Raw genomic sequence first — 18,016 nt, 5'->3', positions numbered from 1 at the left:
AACCCACGGTCGCCATGACAGAGTCATTGTAAAACGTCAGAGCTTCACAACGCGAGACAGCTCCGTGGTGCTGAAACTCACAGTGAAGCAAAGGGGGAGTTCGCTGCTTTACTCGTCCACATATTCTCGATTCATATTTCTATCAAGAAAGTTGAATGAGGAACTCAATTGCAACGTTGTAAATCAGGGGATATCTGCTTTATAGTGACTGGCGTGCTACGCGCGATGAACAGTAGAACAATAATGCGGCCCGGTGTAACAATGCTTTCACGGAAAAGGTACGTGGCGCTTGTGATTCTCTTCGCTTTCGTAAACCATGTAACTGCCTCAGTGACTCATTATTCCATACCCGAGGAGATGAAAGAAGGATCAGTCGTTGCTAACCTTGCAAACGATCTCAGTCTGGATGTTAAAACATTGAATCAGAGGAAGATGCGTCTCGACCTCATCGCCAATAAGAAATATCTGGATGTGAACAAAGAGACTGGTGAACTGTATGTGTTAGAGAAAATTGACAGGGAATACCTTTGTACAAAAACGCTGACATTATGCTACTTGAAGATGGAAGTAATACTTGAAAATCCAGTACGGATCTTTAATATAGAAGTAGAAATATTAGATATGAACGACAACGCCCCACAGTTTCGACGAGACGTCATTCATTTAGATATATCTGAAGCAACACCAAAAGGAGAGAGATTCTCGCTCAGTAATGCAGTTGATCCTGATGTTGGGAGCAATTCAGTGAAAACCTACCATCTGAGTGAGAGTGAACATTTTAATATTGAAGTTCAGACTGGAAGAGATGGGTCTAAATTTGCAGAATTAATCTTAACTAAGACTTTAGATCGAGAGCAGCAGGCTGTTCATAATTTAATACTCACAGCTGTAGATGGAGGAACACCTGCTCGATCTGGCACTGCAAGTGTTATTGTTCGTGTTTTAGACACAAATGATAACGCTCCTGCTTTTGACAAAGCGAGCTATAGTATAAAGATAATGGAAAATTCTCCCATCGGCAGCCTCGTTGTTCATCTCAATGCAACAGATTTAGATGAAGGGTCAAATTCAGATGTAACATACTCATACAGTTTATATACGTCAGAGAAAACACAAGAAACATTTAATCTGAATCCTTCCACTGGTGAAATTACTGTGAAAGGAATGTTAAATTATGAAGACTTCAAGATTTATGATATGGAAGTTATAGCAACTGATAAAGGAGTCACTGCATTATCAGGACAATGTACTATAAAGATTGTGGTTGAAGACATGAATGACAACCACCCAGAAATATCTATTAAATCATTTCAGAGTCCAGTCAATGAAAACATAGAATTAGACACAGTGATAGCAGTAGTTAGTGTCAGTGATAAAGACTCAGGTGACAATGGAGTGGTTGATCTTCATATTCCAGATAATATGCCTTTCAAACTGAGGGAATCCTCTGATAACTATTATGAATTAGTAGTGTCAGAGCCATTAGACCGCGAGAAGGTCCGGAATATGACGTCACTTTCACGGTGACAGACAGAGGTTCTCCTCCTTTATCTGACAATGACTATGACGTTAGAGCTGCTGGATGTTAATGACAATGTTCCACAGTTCCTCAGTCATTTTATACTATCCGTGTGATGGAGAATAACGCACCTGGAGCCTTGCTCAGTTCACTCACTGCGTTTGACCCTGACCTCCATGAAAACCAGTATCTAGTTTATTTCATTCTAGAGAAGGAGATAGCCAACACCTCCATGTCCATGCTGTTCTCCATCAATCCAGAGAACGGCAATCTTTACGCACTGAAAACGTTTGACTATGAGATCGAGAAGGAGTTTCTTTTCCACATCGAGGCCAGAGACTCTGGCTCTCCTCCACTCAGCAGCAACGTCACGGTCCACATCATTATTGTGGACCAGAACGACAACGCTCCGGTCATTGTGTCTCCGTGGCGCACGGCTCGGTGGTGGAGGAAAAGATCCCCAGATCCACCGACAAAGGCTCTCTGGTTGCCAAGGTGATAGCCTTGGACACCGACTCGGTGCACAACTCTCGGATTACCTACCAGTTTCTACAGGTGACTGACGCCACCTTGTTCAGTCTGGACCAATACAACGGAGAGATCCGGACTATGAGGATGTTCAGCTACAGAGATCCGCGTCACCAGAGACTGGTTGTTGCCAAGGACAACGGGGAGCCTGCTCTCTGCTACAGTCACCATCAAGCTGTCCACGATGGAGACTGCCGTTAAGGCCTACTCTGACATGACTGAGGTGCCTCTGGAATATGACATCTTCTCAGACCTCAACCTGTATTTGGTCATCGGTCTGGGCTCGGTGTCATTTCTCCTGCTCATCACCATATTGGTCACCATCGTGCTCAAGTGTCAGAAACCCAAGCCCAGCAAAGCGGCTCCTCCCTGCAGGAACAGTGTGATCAGTGAGAGGAACTCCACCATCGCAGATTCCACTCTGGTCTCCAACGATGCCTACTGGTACAGTCTGTTTCTAGCAGAGACCAGGAAAGGAAAGCTGGTGGTTAGACAGCCTGTGCCAAAGGGCTCCAGATACATCGTGTCCAGTATACCGAGAGGGACAGGACTCACAGACACTAGTGACTCAGCACCATCCACTCTGCAGGTGAGAGTCCTCTGTACACATTTTTTTATACATATATCAATACTGACTGACGTTTTGATTTACATCATAGTTTCAGGAGGTAAAAATGTCCATCACTTTAGCGCCTTTTTTGTGTAAATTAATCTGATTATTCTTGTCGGCGACACTCAATTTAAACTCACATAACACTGATAAACAGATCTTAATGGACATTATGCGAAACTCAGTTGAAACAATCTTGAAAAAACCCAAAGGGTGGCGCTGTTTTATGAGTAAAATACCAGCCTATAAACGCGATGACAGTGAATCGTTGTCATCAGGGCAGAGAGGGAAACAACCGGACACCTCTGTAGTGCTGAAAAGCCAGTCCGAAAACAGCTCCTGCGTTGTAGCACTGACATATTTTCCGAATTTTTATTGTGTGAATATGCTCGAGATCAAGGATGTTAAAGAAAAATCCGACTTTATTGGAAACGTACGTTACATCATTTGAGGTGCTGTGAAACCGGATAGAACAATGGGGCCGTTTGTGACAGTGCAGTGTTGCCAAAGGTACGTGCTGCTCGTTACTCTTCTTTCTTTTGTTCGTAATATATCGACTTCAGTGACTCATTATTCAATACCAGAGGAGATGAAAGAAGGATCAGTCGTCGCTAATCTCGCTACTGATCTCGGACTGGATGTAAAAACACTGAATCAGAGGAAGATGCGTCTCGACATCATTGCAAACAAGAAATATCTGGACGTGAACAAAGAGACTGGTGAACTGTATATTGTGGAGAAGATTGACAGGGAAAATTGCAACACCAAGTCATTGGCGTCTTGCTATCTCAGACTGGAAGTGATACTTGAAAACCCATTACGAATGTTTAATATAGAAGTAGAAATATTAGATATGAACGACAACGCCCCACAGTTTCGAAGAGACGTCATTCATTTAGATATATCTGAGGCAACACCAAAAGGAGAGAGATTCTCTCTCAGTAATGCAGTTGATCCTGATGTTGGAATTAATTCAGTAAAAACCTACCATCTGAGTGAGAGTGACCATTTTAATATTGAAGTGCAGACTGGAAGAGAAGGGTCGAAATTCGTTGAATTGATCTTAACAAAGACTTTAGATCGAGAGCAGCAGGCTGTTCATAATTTAATACTCACAGCTGTAGATGGAGGAACACCTGCTCGATCTGGCACTGCAAGTGTTATTGTTCATGTTTTAGACACAAATGATAACGCTCCTGCTTTTGACAAAGCGAGTTATAACATACAAATAATGGAAAATTCTCCCATTGGCAGCCTCGTTGTTCATCTCAATGCAACAGATTTAGATGAAGGGTCAAACTCTGATGTAACATACTCATACAGTTTATATACGTCAGAGAAAACACAAGAAACATTTAATCTGAATCCTTCCACTGGTGAAATTACGGTTAAAGGAATGTTAAATTATGAAGACTTCAAGATTTATGATATGGAAGTTATAGCAACTGATAAAGGAGTCACTGCATTATCAGGACAATGTACTATAAAGATTGTGGTTGAAGACATGAATGACAACCACCCAGAAATATCTATTAAATCATTTCAGAGTCCAGTCAATGAAAACATAGAATTAGACACAGTGATAGCAGTAGTTAGTGTCAGTGATAAAGACTCAGGTGACAATGGAGTGGTTGATCTTCATATTCCAGATAATATGCCTTTCAAACTGAGGGAATCCTCTGATAACTATTATGAATTAGTAGTGTCAGAGCCATTAGACCGCGAGAAGGTCCCAGAATATGACGTCACTTTCACGGTGACAGACAGAGGTTCTCCTCCTTTATCTGACAATGAAACTATGACGTTAGAGCTGCTGGATGTTAATGACAATGTTCCACAGTTCCCTCAGTCATTTTATACTATCCGTGTGATGGAGAATAACGCACCTGGAGCCTTGCTCAGTTCACTCACTGCGTTTGACCCTGACCTCCATGAAAACCAGTATCTAGTTTATTTCATCCTAGAGAAGGAGATAGCCAACACCTCCATGTCCATGCTGTTCTCCATCAATCCAGAGAACGGCAATCTTTACGCACTGAAAACGTTTGACTATGAGATCGAGAAGGAGTTTCTTTTCCACATCGAGGCCAGAGACTCTGGCTCTCCTCCACTCAGCAACGTCACGGTCCACATCATTATTGTGGACCAGAACGACAACGCTCCGGTCATTGTGTCTCCGTGGCGCGCACGGCTCGGTGGTGGAGGAAAAGATCCCCAGATCCACTGATAAAGGCTCTCTGGTTGCCAAGGTGATAGCCTTGGACACCGACTCGGTGCACAACTCTCGGATTACCTACCAGTTTCTACAGGTGACTGACGCCACCTTGTTCAGTCTGGACCAATACAACGGAGAGATCCGGACTATGAGGATGTTCAGTTACAGAGATCCGCGTCACCAGAGACTGGTTGTTGTTGCCAAGGACAACGGGGAGCCTGCTCTCTGCTACAGTCACCATCAAGCTGTCCACGATGGAGACTGCCGTTAAGGCCTACTCTGACATGACTGAGGTGCCTCTGGAATACGACATCTTCTCAGACCTCAACCTGTATTTGGTCATCGGTCTGGGCTCGGTGTCATTTCTCCTGCTCATCACCATATTGGTCACCATCGTGCTCAAGTGTCAGAAACCCAAGCCCAGCAAAGCGGCTCCTCCCTGCAGGAACAGTGTGATCAGTGAGAGGAACTCCACCATCGCAGATTCCACTCTGGTCTCCAACGATGCCTACTGGTACAGTTTGTTTCTAGCAGAGACCAGGAAAGGAAAGCTGGTGGTTAGACAGCCTGTGCCAAAGGGCTCCAGATACATCGTGTCCAGTATACCGAGAGGGACAGGACTCACAGACACTAGTGACTCAGCACCATCCACTCTGCAGGTGAGAGTCCTCTGTAAACATTTCTTTATACATATATCAATACGGAGTGACGTTTTGATTTACATGATAGTTTTGGAGGTAAAAATGCCCATCACTTTAGCGCATAAATATTGAAAATTAATCTGAGTATTCTTGTCAGCGAAACTAAATTTAAACTCGCAATTATACTTAGAAACGGGCTTGTAAGACACATCATGATAAATTCAGTTAAAAGTATCGTACAAACCCCAAAGGGTGGCGCTATTCTTTCAGTAAAATACCAGCCTATGAACGCCATGACAGTGAATCGATGTCATCAGGGCAGAGAGGGAAACAACCGGACAGCTCCCTGGTGCTGAAACACCAGTCTGAAAATTGCTTGCGGGTTGTCGCACCATCACCTCGGGATTAAAAATGGGTGAAAATGCTCGAGAGCAAAGTCGTTAAAGAAAAATCCGACTTTACTGGAAACGTACGTTACATCATTTGAGGTGCTGTCAAACTGGACAGAACAATGGGGCCGGTTGTGACAGTGCAGTGTTGCCAAAGGTACGTGCTGCTCGTTATTCTTCTTTCAATTGTTCGTAATATATCGACTTCAGTGACTCATTATTCAATACCCGAGGAGATGAAAGAAGGATCAGTCGTCGCTAATCTCGCTACCGATCTCGGTCTGGATGTAAAAACACTGAATCAGAGGAAGATGCGTCTCGACATCATTGCAAACAAGAAATATCTGGACGTGAACAAAGAGACTGGTGAACTGTATATTGTTGAAAAGATAGACAGGGAATACCTCTGCCCCACGAAGTCATCAGCGTCGTGCTATCTCAAACTGGAGGTTATACTAGAAAATCCATTACGAATCTTTAATATAGAAGTAGAAATTTTGGATATGAACGACAACGCCCCACAGTTTCGACGGGACGCCATTCATTTAGATATATCTGAAGCAACACCAAAAGGAGAGAGATTCTCTCTCAGTAATGCAGTTGATCCTGATGTTGGAATTAATTCAGTGAAAACCTACCATCTGAGTGAGAGTGACCATTTTAATATTGAAGTGCAGACTGGTAGAGATGGGTCTAAATTTGCAGAATTAATCTTAACAAAGACTTTAGATCGAGAGCAGCAGGCTGTTCATAATTTAATACTCACAGCTGTAGATGGAGGAACACCTGCTCGATCTGGCACTGCAAGTGTTATTGTGCATGTGCTGGACACAAATGATAACGCTCCTGCTTTTGACAAAGCAAATTACAACATAAAAATAATGGAAAATTCTCCCATCGGCAGCCTCGTTGTTCATCTCAATGCAACAGATTTAGATGAAGGGTCAAACTCTGATGTAACATACTCATACAGTTTATATACGTCAGAGAAAACACAAGAAACATTTAATCTGAATCCTTCCACTGGTGAAATTACTGTTAAAGGAATGTTAAATTATGAAGACTTCAAGATTTATGATATGGAAGTTATAGCAACTGATAAAGGAGTCACTGCATTATCAGGACAATGTACTATAAAGATTGTGGTTGAAGACATGAATGACAACCACCCAGAAATATCTATTAAATCATTTCAGAGTCCAGTCAATGAAAACATAGAATTAGACACAGTGATAGCAGTAGTTAGTGTCAGTGATAAAGACTCAGGTGACAATGGAGTGGTTGATCTTCATATTCCAGATAATATGCCTTTCAAACTGAGGGAATCCTCTGATAACTATTATGAATTAGTAGTGTCAGAGCTATTAGACCGCGAGAAGGTCCCGGAATATGACGTCACTTTCACGGTGACAGACAGAGGTTCTCCTCCTTTATCTGACAATGAAACTATGACTTTAGAGTTGCTGGATGTTAATGACAATGTTCCACAGTTCCCTCAGTCATTTTATACTATCCGTGTGATGGAGAATAACGCACCTGGAGCCTTGCTCAGTTCACTCACTGCGTTTGACCCTGACCTCCATGAAAACCAGTATCTAGTTTATTTCATCCTAGAGAAGGAGATAGCCAACACCTCCATGTCCATGCTGTTCTCCATCAATCCAGAGAACGGGAATCTTTACGCACTGAAAACTTTTGACTATGAGATCGAGAAGGAGTTTCTTTTCCACATCGAGGCCAGAGACTCTGGCTCTCCTCCACTCAGCAGCAACGTCACGGTCCACATCATTATTGTGGACCAGAACGACAACGCTCCGGTCATTGTGTCTCCATGGCGCGCGCACGGCTCGGTGGTGGAGGAAAAGATCCCCAGATCCACCGATAAAGGCTCTCTGGTTGCCAAGGTGATAGCCTTAGACACCGACTCGGTGCACAACTCTCGGATTACCTACCAGTTTCTACAGGTGACTGACGCCACCTTGTTCAGTCTGGACCAATACAACGGAGAGATCCGGACTATGAGGATGTTCAGTTACAGAGATCCGCGTCACCAGAGACTGGTTGTTGTTGCCAAGGACAACGGGGAGCCTGCTCTCTCTGCTACAGTCACCATCAAGCTGTCCACGATGGAGACTGCCGTTAAGGCCTACTCTGACATGACTGAGGTGCCTCTGGAATATGACATCTTCTCAGACCTCAACCTGTATTTGGTCATCGGTCTGGGCTCGGTGTCATTTCTCCTGCTCATCACCATATTGGTCACCATCGTGCTCAAGTGTCAGAAGCCCAAGCCCAGCAAAGCGGCTCCTCCCTGCAGGAACAGTGTGATCAGTGAGAGGAACTCCACCATCGCAGATTCCACTCTGGTCTCCAACGATGCCTACTGGTACAGTCTGTTTCTAGCAGAGACCAGGAAAGGAAAGCTGGTGGTTAGACAGCCTGTGCCAAAGGGCTCCAGATACATCGTGTCCAGTATACCGAGAGGGACAGGACTCACAGACACTAGTGACTCAGCACCATCCACTCTGCAGGTATGACCAAAGTTAAAATTTCTCCTGTATATTTTAGAGTTCATTATAATTTAATTTGCCATTTTCATTTGGGAATATTACGTGACTACAAGGGGCTGAGAAAAAAAGTACACAATAACTTTAAACAATATGAGCAGCAGTGACTCATATTTAAATTTTAAAACATTTTGTTTTTCAAAGATACCCCAATTTAAAGACATCACACTGCAGTTTGCAAAGAGTGGCGCTGTTCACTCGATAAAACACTAACCCACGGTCGCCATGACAGAGTCATTGTAAAAACGTCAGAGCTTCACAACGCGAGACAGCTCCGTGGTGCTGAAACTCACAGTGAAGCAAAGGGGGGAGTTCGCTGCTTTACTCGTCCACATATTCTCGGATTCATATTTCTATCAAGAAAGTTGAATGAGGAACTCAATTGCAACGTTGTAAATCAGTGGATATATGCTTTATAGTGACTGGCGTGCTACGCGCGATGAACAGTAGAACAATAATGCGGCCCGGTGTAACAATGCTTTCACGGAAAAGGTACGTGGCGCTTGTGATTCTCTTCGCTTTCGTAAACCATGTAACTGCCTCAGTGACTCATTATTCCATACCCGAGGAGATGAAAGAAGGATCAGTCGTTGCTAACCTTGCAAACGATCTCAGTCTGGATGTTAAAACACTGAATCAGAGGAAGATGCGTCTCGACCTCATCGCCAATAAGAAATATCTGGATGTGAACAAAGAGACTGGTGAACTGTATGTCGTGGAGAAGATTGACAGGGAATATCTTTGTAACACAAAATCCTCTTGCTATCTGAAAATGGAAGTAATACTAGAAAATCCGTTGCGAATATTTAATATAGAAATAGAAATTCTGGATATAAACGACAACGCCCCACAGTTTCGACGAGACGCCATTCATTTAGATATATCTGAAGCAACGCCTGCTGGAGAGAGATTCTCACTGAGCAACGCAGTTGATCCTGATGTTGGAAGCAATTCAGTGAAAACCTACCACCTGAGTGAGAGTGAACATTTTAATATTGAAGTTCAGACTGGACGAGATGGGTCTAAATTTGCAGAATTAATCTTAACTAAGACTTTAGATCGAGAGCAGCAGGCTGTTCATAATTTAACACTCACAGCTGTAGATGGAGGAACACCTGCTCGATCTGGTACTGCAAGTGTTATTGTTCGTGTTTTAGACACAAATGATAACGCTCCTGCTTTTGACAAAGCGAGTTACAATATAAAAATAATGGAAAATTCTCCCATCGGCAGCCTCGTTGTTCATCTCAATGCAACAGATTTAGATGAAGGGTCAAACTCTGATGTAACATACTCATACAGTTTATATACGTCAGAGAAAACACAAGAAACATTTAATCTGAATCCTTCCACTGGTGAAATTACTGTGAAAGGAATGTTAAATTATGAAGACTTCAAGATTTATGATATGGAAGTTATAGCAACTGATAAAGGAGTCACTGCATTATCAGGACAATGTACTATAAAGATTGTGGTTGAAGACATGAATGACAACCACCCAGAAATATCTATTAAATCATTTCAGAGTCCAGTCAATGAAAACATAGAATTAGACACAGTGATAGCAGTAGTTAGTGTCAGTGATAAAGACTCAGGTGACAATGGAGTGGTTGATCTTCATATTCCAGATAATATGCCTTTCAAACTGAGGGAATCCTCTGATAACTATTATGAATTAGTAGTGTCAGAGCCATTGGACCGCGAGAAGGTCCCGGAATATGACGTCACTTTCACGGTGACCGACAGAGGTTCTCCTCCTTTATCTGACAATGAAACTATGACGTTAGAGCTGCTGGATGTTAATGACAATGTTCCACAGTTCCCTCAGTCATTTTATACTATCCGTGTGATGGAGAATAACGCACCTGGAGCCTTGCTCAGTTCACTCACTGCGTTTGACCCTGACCTCCATGAAAACCAGTATCTAGTTTATTTCATCCTAGAGAAGGAGATAGCCAACACCTCCATGTCCATGCTGTTCTCCATCAATCCAGAGAACGGCAATCTTTACGCACTGAAAACTTTTGACTATGAGATCGAGAAGGAGTTTCTTTTCCACATCGAGGCCAGAGACTCTGGCTCTCCTCCACTCAGCAGCAACGTCACGGTCCACATCATTATTGTGGACCAGAACGACAATGCTCCGGTTATTGTGTCTCCGTGGCGCGCGCACGGCTCGGTGGTGGAGGAAAAGATCCCCAGATCCACCGACAAAGGCTCTCTGGTTGCCAAGGTGATAGCCTTGGACACCGACTCGGTGCACAACTCTCGGATTACCTACCAGTTTCTACAGGTGACTGACGCCACCTTGTTCAGTCTGGACCAATACAACGGAGAGATCCGGACTATGAGGATGTTCAGTTACAGAGATCCGCGTCACCAGAGACTGGTTGTTGCTGCAAGGACAACGGGGAGCCTGCTCTCTGCTACAGTCACCATCAAGCTGTCCACGATGGAGACTGCCGTTAAGGCCTACTCTGACATGACTGAGGTGCCTCTGGAATATGACATCTTCTCAGACCTCAACCTGTATTTGGTCATCGGTCTGGGCTCGGTGTCATTTCTCCTGCTCATCACCATATTGGTCACCATCGTGCTCAAGTGTCAGAAACCCAAGCCCAGCAAAGCGGCTCCTCCCTGCAGGAACAGTGTGATCAGTGAGAGGAACTCCACCATCGCAGATTCCACTCTGGTCTCCAACGATGCCTACTGGTACAGTCTGTTTCTAGCAGAGACCAGGAAAGGAAAGCTGGTGGTTAGACAGCCTGTGCCAAAGGGCTCCAGATACATCGTGTCCAGTATACCGAGAGGGACAGGACTCACAGACACTAGTGACTCAGCACCATCCACTCTGCAGGTGAGAGTCCTCTGTACACATTTCTCTATACATATATAAATACTGAGTGACGTTTTGATTTACATCATAGTTTCAGGAGGTAAAAATGTCCATCACTTTGGCGCATAAATATTGAAAATTAATCTGATTATTCTTGTCAGCGATACTAAATTTAAACTCACAATAACACTGATAAACGGATTTTTAAGGCACATCATGATACATGCAGTGAAAAGTATCGTAGAAAACCCAAAAGGTGGCGCTGTTTTATTAGTAAAATACCAGCCTATGAACGCCATGACAGTGAATCGTTGTCATCAGGGCAGAGAGGGAAACAACCGGACAGCTCCGTGGTGCTGAAACACCAGTCCGAAAACGGCTCCTGCGTTCTAGCACTGACATATTTTCCGAATTTTAATTGTGTGAATATGCTTGAGATCAAGAACGTTAAAGAAAATTCAGACTTTACTGGAAACGTACATTACACAATTTGAGGTGCTGTGAAACTGGACAGAACAATGGGGCCGTTTGTGACAGTGCAGTCTTGCAGAAGGTACGTGCTGCTCGTTATTCTTCTTTCTTTTGTTCGCAATATTTCGACTTCAGTGACTCATTATTCAATACCAGAGGAGATGAAAGAAGGATCAGTCGTCGCTAATCTCGCTACCGATCTCGGCCTGGATGTTAATACACTGAATCAGAGGAAGATGCGTCTCGACATCATTGCAAATAAGAAATATCTGGACGTGAACAAAGAGACTGGTGAACTGTATGTTGTGGAGAAGATCGACAGGGAAAGTATTTGCACAACCAAGTCATCAGCGTCTTGCTATCTCAAACTGGAGGTTATACTAGAAAACCCATTACGAATCTTTAATATAGAAGTAGAAATTTTGGATATGAACGACAACGCCCCACAGTTTCGACGGGACGCCATTCATTTAGATATATCTGAAGCAACACCAAAAGGAGAGAGATTCTCTCTCAGTAATGCAGTTGATCCTGATGTTGGAATTAATTCAGTGAAAACCTACCATCTGAGTGAGAGTGACCATTTTAATATTGAAGTTCAGACTGGAAGAGATGGGTCTAAATTTGCAGAATTAATCTTAACTAAGGCTTTAGATCGAGAGCAGCAGGCTGTTCATAATTTAATACTCACAGCTGTAGATGGAGGAACACCTGCTCGATCAGGTACTGCAAGTGTTATTGTGCATGTTTTAGACACAAATGATAACGCTCCTGCTTTTGACAAAGCGAGTTATAATATACAAATAATGGAAAATTCTCCCATTGGCAGCCTCGTTGTTCATCTCAATGCAACAGATTTAGATGAAGGATCAAACTCTGATGTAACATACTCATACAGTTTATATACGTCAGAGAAAACACAAGAAACATTTAATCTGAATCCTTCCACTGGTGAAATTACTTAAAGGAATGTTAAATTATGAAGACTTCAAGATTTATGATATGGAAGTTATAGCAACTGATAAAGGAGTCACTGCATTATCAGGACAATGTACTATAAAGATTGTGGTTGAAGACATGAATGACAACCACCCAGAAATATCTATTAAATCATTTCAGAGTCCAGTCAATGAAAACATAGAATTAGACACAGTGATAGCAGTAGTTAGTGTCAGTGATAAAGACTCAGGTGACAATGGAGTGGTTGATCTTCATATTCCAGATAATATGCCTTTCAAACTGAGGGAATCCTCTGATAACTATTATGAATTAGTAGTGTCAGAGCCATTAGACCGCGAGAAGGTCCCGGAATATGACGTCACTTTCACGGTGACAGACAGAGGTTCTCCTCCTTTATCTGACAATGAAACTATGACGTTAGAGCTGCTGGATGTTAATGACAATGTTCCACAGTTCCTCAGTCATTTTATACTATCCGTGTGATGGAGAATAACGCACCTGGAGCCTTGCTCAGTTCACTCACTGCGTTTGACCCTGACCTCCATGAAAACCAGTATCTAGTTTATTTCATCCTAGAGAAGGAGATAGCCAACACCTCCATGTCCATGCTGTTCTCCATCAATCCAGAGAACGGCAATCTTTACGCACTGAAAACTTTTGACTATGAGATCGAGAAGGAGTTTCTTTTCCACATCGAGGCCAGAGACTCTGGCTCTCCTCCACTCAGCAGCAACGTCACGGTCCACATCATTATTGTGGACCAGAACGACAACGCTCCGGTCATTGTGTCTCCGTGGCGCGCGCACGGCTCGGTGGTGGAGGAAAAGATCCCCAGATCCACCGACAAAGGCTCTCTGGTTGCCAAGGTGATAGCCTTGGACACCGACTCGGTGCACAACTCTCGGATTACCTACCAGTTTCTACAGGTGACTGACGCCACCTTGTTCAGTCTGGACCAATACAACGGAGAGATCCGGACTATGAGGATGTTCAGTTACAGAGATCCGCGTCACCAGAGACTGGTCGTTGTTGCCAAGGACAACGGGGAGCCTGCTCTCTCTGCTACAGTCACCATCAAGCTGTCCACGATGGAGACTGCCGTTAAGGCCTACTCTGACATGACTGAGGTGCCTCTGGAATATGACATCTTCTCAGACCTCAACCTGTATTTGGTCATCGGTCTGGGCTCGGTGTCATTTCTCCTGCTCATCACCATATTGGTCACCATCGTGCTCAAGTGTCAGAAACCCAAGCCCAGCAAAGCGGCTCCTCCCTGCAGGAACAGTGTGATCAGTGAGAGGAACTCCACCATCGCAGATTCCACTCTGGTCTCCAACGATGCCTACTGGTACAGTCTGTTTCTAGCAGAGACCAGGAAAGGAAAGCTGGTGGTTAGACAGCCTGTGCCAAAGGGCTCCAGATACATCGTGTCCAGTATACCGAGAGGGACAGGACTCACAGATACTAGTGACTCAGCACCATCCACTCTGCAGGTATGAGACACATTTCTATAGGCCTACACCTGAATCGGCTGTACTACCTTATACGACTTGTTAGTCTTATAAAGAGATACTTTTAAAATCATGATAAGGGACATATAATATGCCAACGTTTGTGAACAAAGCGTTTCTAACAGCGTTGCACCCGACGATACGTAAATTTTAATTCAAGACACGCATAAAATTATATCTTCTCCTTTAAACAACACGTTGTGATGTTTTACTCTCACTGGTAAAGTTGATGTACTGACATTTATTTACATTTAAATGGAAACCGCACTGTATTAATTTGACGTTGGAGTGAACTATACCAGATGTTTTTCCTCTACTTTCAAAAAACTAAATTTTTAATTGTCCTTGTTTTTGTTTTGTTTTTTTGAGTTTGTGTGTGTTTGTGTGTGTGTGTGTGTGTGTGTGTGTGTGTGTGTGTGTGTGTGTGTGTGTGTGTTTGTGTGTGTCTGTGTGTGTTTTAAAAAAAATATTTATCAAAGTTTTGCACATGGTTATTACTCATACAGCATAACAGTGAGGGATGAAATGCAGTGAGCCCTTAAAACAAACAAACAAACAAATAATTATCAAATAAAAATAAATGCAAAATTAACTCAGACAAACAAACACACTGGTCATAATCGTGTTAAACAGTTAAACAACCCACGTGAGAGAGAGCAAACGTGTTCAGGAAAAATCAAAACAAAACAAACAATAACTAAAAAAAAACAAACTTAAACTGACAATACTTCACACCAGCAACATTAAAATTAACTCCTCCAGTGTACGCAAGAAAATGTTACGGTTGAGGCTGATTCGTGGTACACAATTATAATTTAAATTTTTATGCAACAAACCCGATGAGAGGTTGTCTTTCTTGCACGCAGCGTCGCTGTTCCCCAGTCATACATGCTCTTGTGATATCACGTCGCCATGACAGTCATCATTTAAGCGAAACGGAGAGAACGGCGAACGAACAGCTCCCAGTGCTGAATTAATTCGGACTTGAAGGATTTCTTACAATCTATATTTTCATTTCGTTTGGGATTTTGACTGAAGCCTCACAGTTGTCCTGTGCGGAATGTTTTAGACAACGCTGCCGATAACACATATCTGCGGTAACAATGGAAGGTGTTGTCTGTTCTGAATATTGGAGAAGGTATGTGTCGACAATTCTTCTTTTCGTTGCCACCTTGAATTTCGCGTCAGCTGTAACACATTATTCAGTTCCCGAGGAACTCGAAGAAGGCTCCGTCGTCGCAAATTTAGCTGGAGATTTGGGACTAGATGTGAAGACATTAGTCGAACGGAAGATGCGCATAGAGGTTATTACCAATAGGAAATATCTGGACGTGAACAAAGAAACAGGGGAGCTGTACATTGTTGAACGAATTGACAGAGAGTCTCTCTGTCCCGCCAAGACATCCTGTTATCTCAAAATGGAAGCAATAATTGAAAACCCCAAAAGAATATTTTATATCGAGTTAGAGATAATGGACATAAATGACAACGCGCCTCATTTCAGAAGAGACACGATAGATTTAGATATTTCAGAGGCTACGCAGGCTGGTGAGCGCTTTTCTGTGAGCAATGCGGTGGACCCCGACGTTGGTTCAAACTCTGTGAAAACATACCATTTGAGCGAAAGTGATTATTTCACTATAGAAATTCAAACCGGAAGAGATGGATCAAAATTTGCAGATTTAATCCTGAAAAAGTCTTTGAATCGAGAGCAGCAGGCTGTTCATCATTTAATTCTCACAGCTGTAGATGGCGGTATGCCGTCTCGTTCTGGTACTGCCAGTGTGATTGTTCATGTTTTAGACACAAACGACAACGCCCCTACATTTCAAGAAGAGAGTTACCAAATCAGTGTGATGGAAAATTCTCCTATCGGAAGTCTTGTTATTCAACTCAATGCAACAGATTTAGATGAAGGGTCAAACTCTGAATTAATATATTCATACAGTTTATATACATCAGAGAAAACGCAAGAAACGTTTCATTTAAACCCAAACACGGGTGAGATTACGGTTAAAGGACTGTTAAATTATGAGGACTTCAAGATTTATGATATGGAAGTTATAGCAACTGATAAAGGAGCCACTGCATTATCAGGACAATGTACTATAAAGATTGTGGTTGAAGACATGAATGACAACCACCCAGAAATATCCATCAAATCATTTCAGAGTCCAGTCAATGAAAACATAGAATTAGACACAGTGATAGCAGTAGTTAGTGTCAGTGATAAAGACTCAGGTGACAATGGAGTGGTTGATCTTCATATTCCAGATAATATGCCTTTCAAACTGAGGGAATCCTCTGATAACTATTATGAATTAGTAGTGTCAGAGCCATTAGACCGCGAGAAGGTCCCGGAATATGACGTCACTTTCACGGTGACAGACAGAGGTTCTCCTCCTTTATCTGACAATGACACTATGACGTTAGAGCTGCTGGATGTTAATGACAATGTTCCACAGTTCCCTCAGTCATTTTATACTATCCGTGTGATGGAGAATAACGCACCTGGAGCCTTGCTCAGTTCACTCACTGCGTTTGACCCTGACCTCCATGAAAACCAGTATCTAGTTTATTTCATCCTAGAGAAGGAGATAGCCAACACCTCCATGTCCATGCTGTTCTCCATCAATCCAGAGAACGGCAATCTTTACGCACTGAAAACTTTTGACTATGAGATCGAGAAGGAGTTTCTTTTCCACATCGAGGCCAGAGACTCTGGCTCTCCTCCACTCAGCAGCAACGTCACGGTCCACATCATTATTGTGGACCAGAACGACAACGCTCCGGTCATTGTGTCTCCGTGGCGCGCACGGCTCGGTGGTGGAGGAAAAGATCCCCAGATCCACTGACAAAGGCTCTCTGGTTGCCAAGGTGATAGCCTTGGACACCGACTCGGTGCACAACTCGGATTACCTACCAGTTTCTACAGGTGACTGACGCCACCTTGTTCAGTCTGGACCAATACAACGGAGAGATCCGGACTATGAGGATGTTCAGTTACAGAGATCCGCGTCACCAGAGACTGGTCGTTGTTGCCAAGGACAACGGGGAGCCTGCTCTCTCTGCTACAGTCACCATCAAGCTGTCCACGATGGAGACTGCCGTTAAGGCCTACTCTGACATGACTGAGGTGCCTCTGGAATATGACATCTTCTCAGACCTCAACCTGTATTTGGTCATCGGTCTGGGCTCGGTGTCATTTCTCCTGCTCATCACCATATTGGTCACCATCGTGCTCAAGTGTCAGAAACCCAAGCCCAGCAAAGCGGCTCCTCCCTGCAGGAACAGTGTGATCAGTGAGAGGAACTCCACCATCGCAGATTCCACTCTGGTCTCCAACGATGCCTACTGGTACAGTCTGTTTCTAGCAGAGACCAGGAAAGGAAAGCTGGTGGTTAGACAGCCTGTGCCAAAGGGCTCCAGATACATCGTGTCCAGTATACCGAGAGGGACAGGACTCACAGACACCAGTGACTCAGCACCATCCACTCTGCAGGTATGAGAAAAAGTAAATTAAACGTGTGTTATTAAATAGATGTGCTTAGTTTACCTTCGTAATTGAGTTTGATGGGATCTGTATAACTTAACTCTGCTAGTATCAACAGCTGCGCCTTTAGTTCTTATCAATTTGGATCCCGAGGATAATTGCTGGACAACAGCTCCTGCGCATTTAGACATGCATTTTTTAAGCGCCTCAATCTTAACACCAATTGTGAATTCATGATTTTGTAAAACAGCTACCTCCAAATACCAAAAATAAAAG

At 43.3% G+C, this 18,016-nt stretch overlaps 2 protein-coding genes and 2 pseudogenes across 2 annotated transcripts in view; all 4 read left to right on the top strand.

The window, feature by feature from the left end:
* Positions 1-18,016, top strand: part of si:ch73-233f7.1 (uncharacterized protein LOC100537710 homolog) — a 58,361-nt gene that overhangs the window by 24,216 nt on the left and 16,129 nt on the right.
* Positions 5,606-8,439, top strand: LOC125894127 (protocadherin alpha-C2-like). The gene has a single exon (XM_049585324.1). The coding sequence runs from the start codon at positions 6,025-6,027 to the stop codon at positions 8,437-8,439; it is 2,415 nt and encodes an 804-aa protein (XP_049441281.1). The 5' UTR covers positions 5,606-6,024.
* Positions 11,824-14,235, top strand: LOC125894128 (protocadherin alpha-C2-like; annotated as a pseudogene).
* LOC125894130 (protocadherin alpha-C2-like) lies at positions 15,115-17,755 on the top strand (annotated as a pseudogene).

This window comes from Epinephelus fuscoguttatus, linkage group LG9 (genome assembly GCF_011397635.1).
Source record: "Epinephelus fuscoguttatus linkage group LG9, E.fuscoguttatus.final_Chr_v1".
Classification (NCBI taxonomy): Eukaryota; Metazoa; Chordata; class Actinopteri; order Perciformes; family Serranidae; genus Epinephelus; species Epinephelus fuscoguttatus.
This window is presented reverse-complemented; position numbering and strand designations above follow the sequence as displayed.

Bases quoted from the DNA above. Each gene is read 5' to 3' on its own strand.
- LOC125894127 (XM_049585324.1), top strand. From the start codon at position 6,025: ATGGGGCCGGTTGTGACAGTGCAGTGTTGCCAAAGGTACGTGCTGCTC.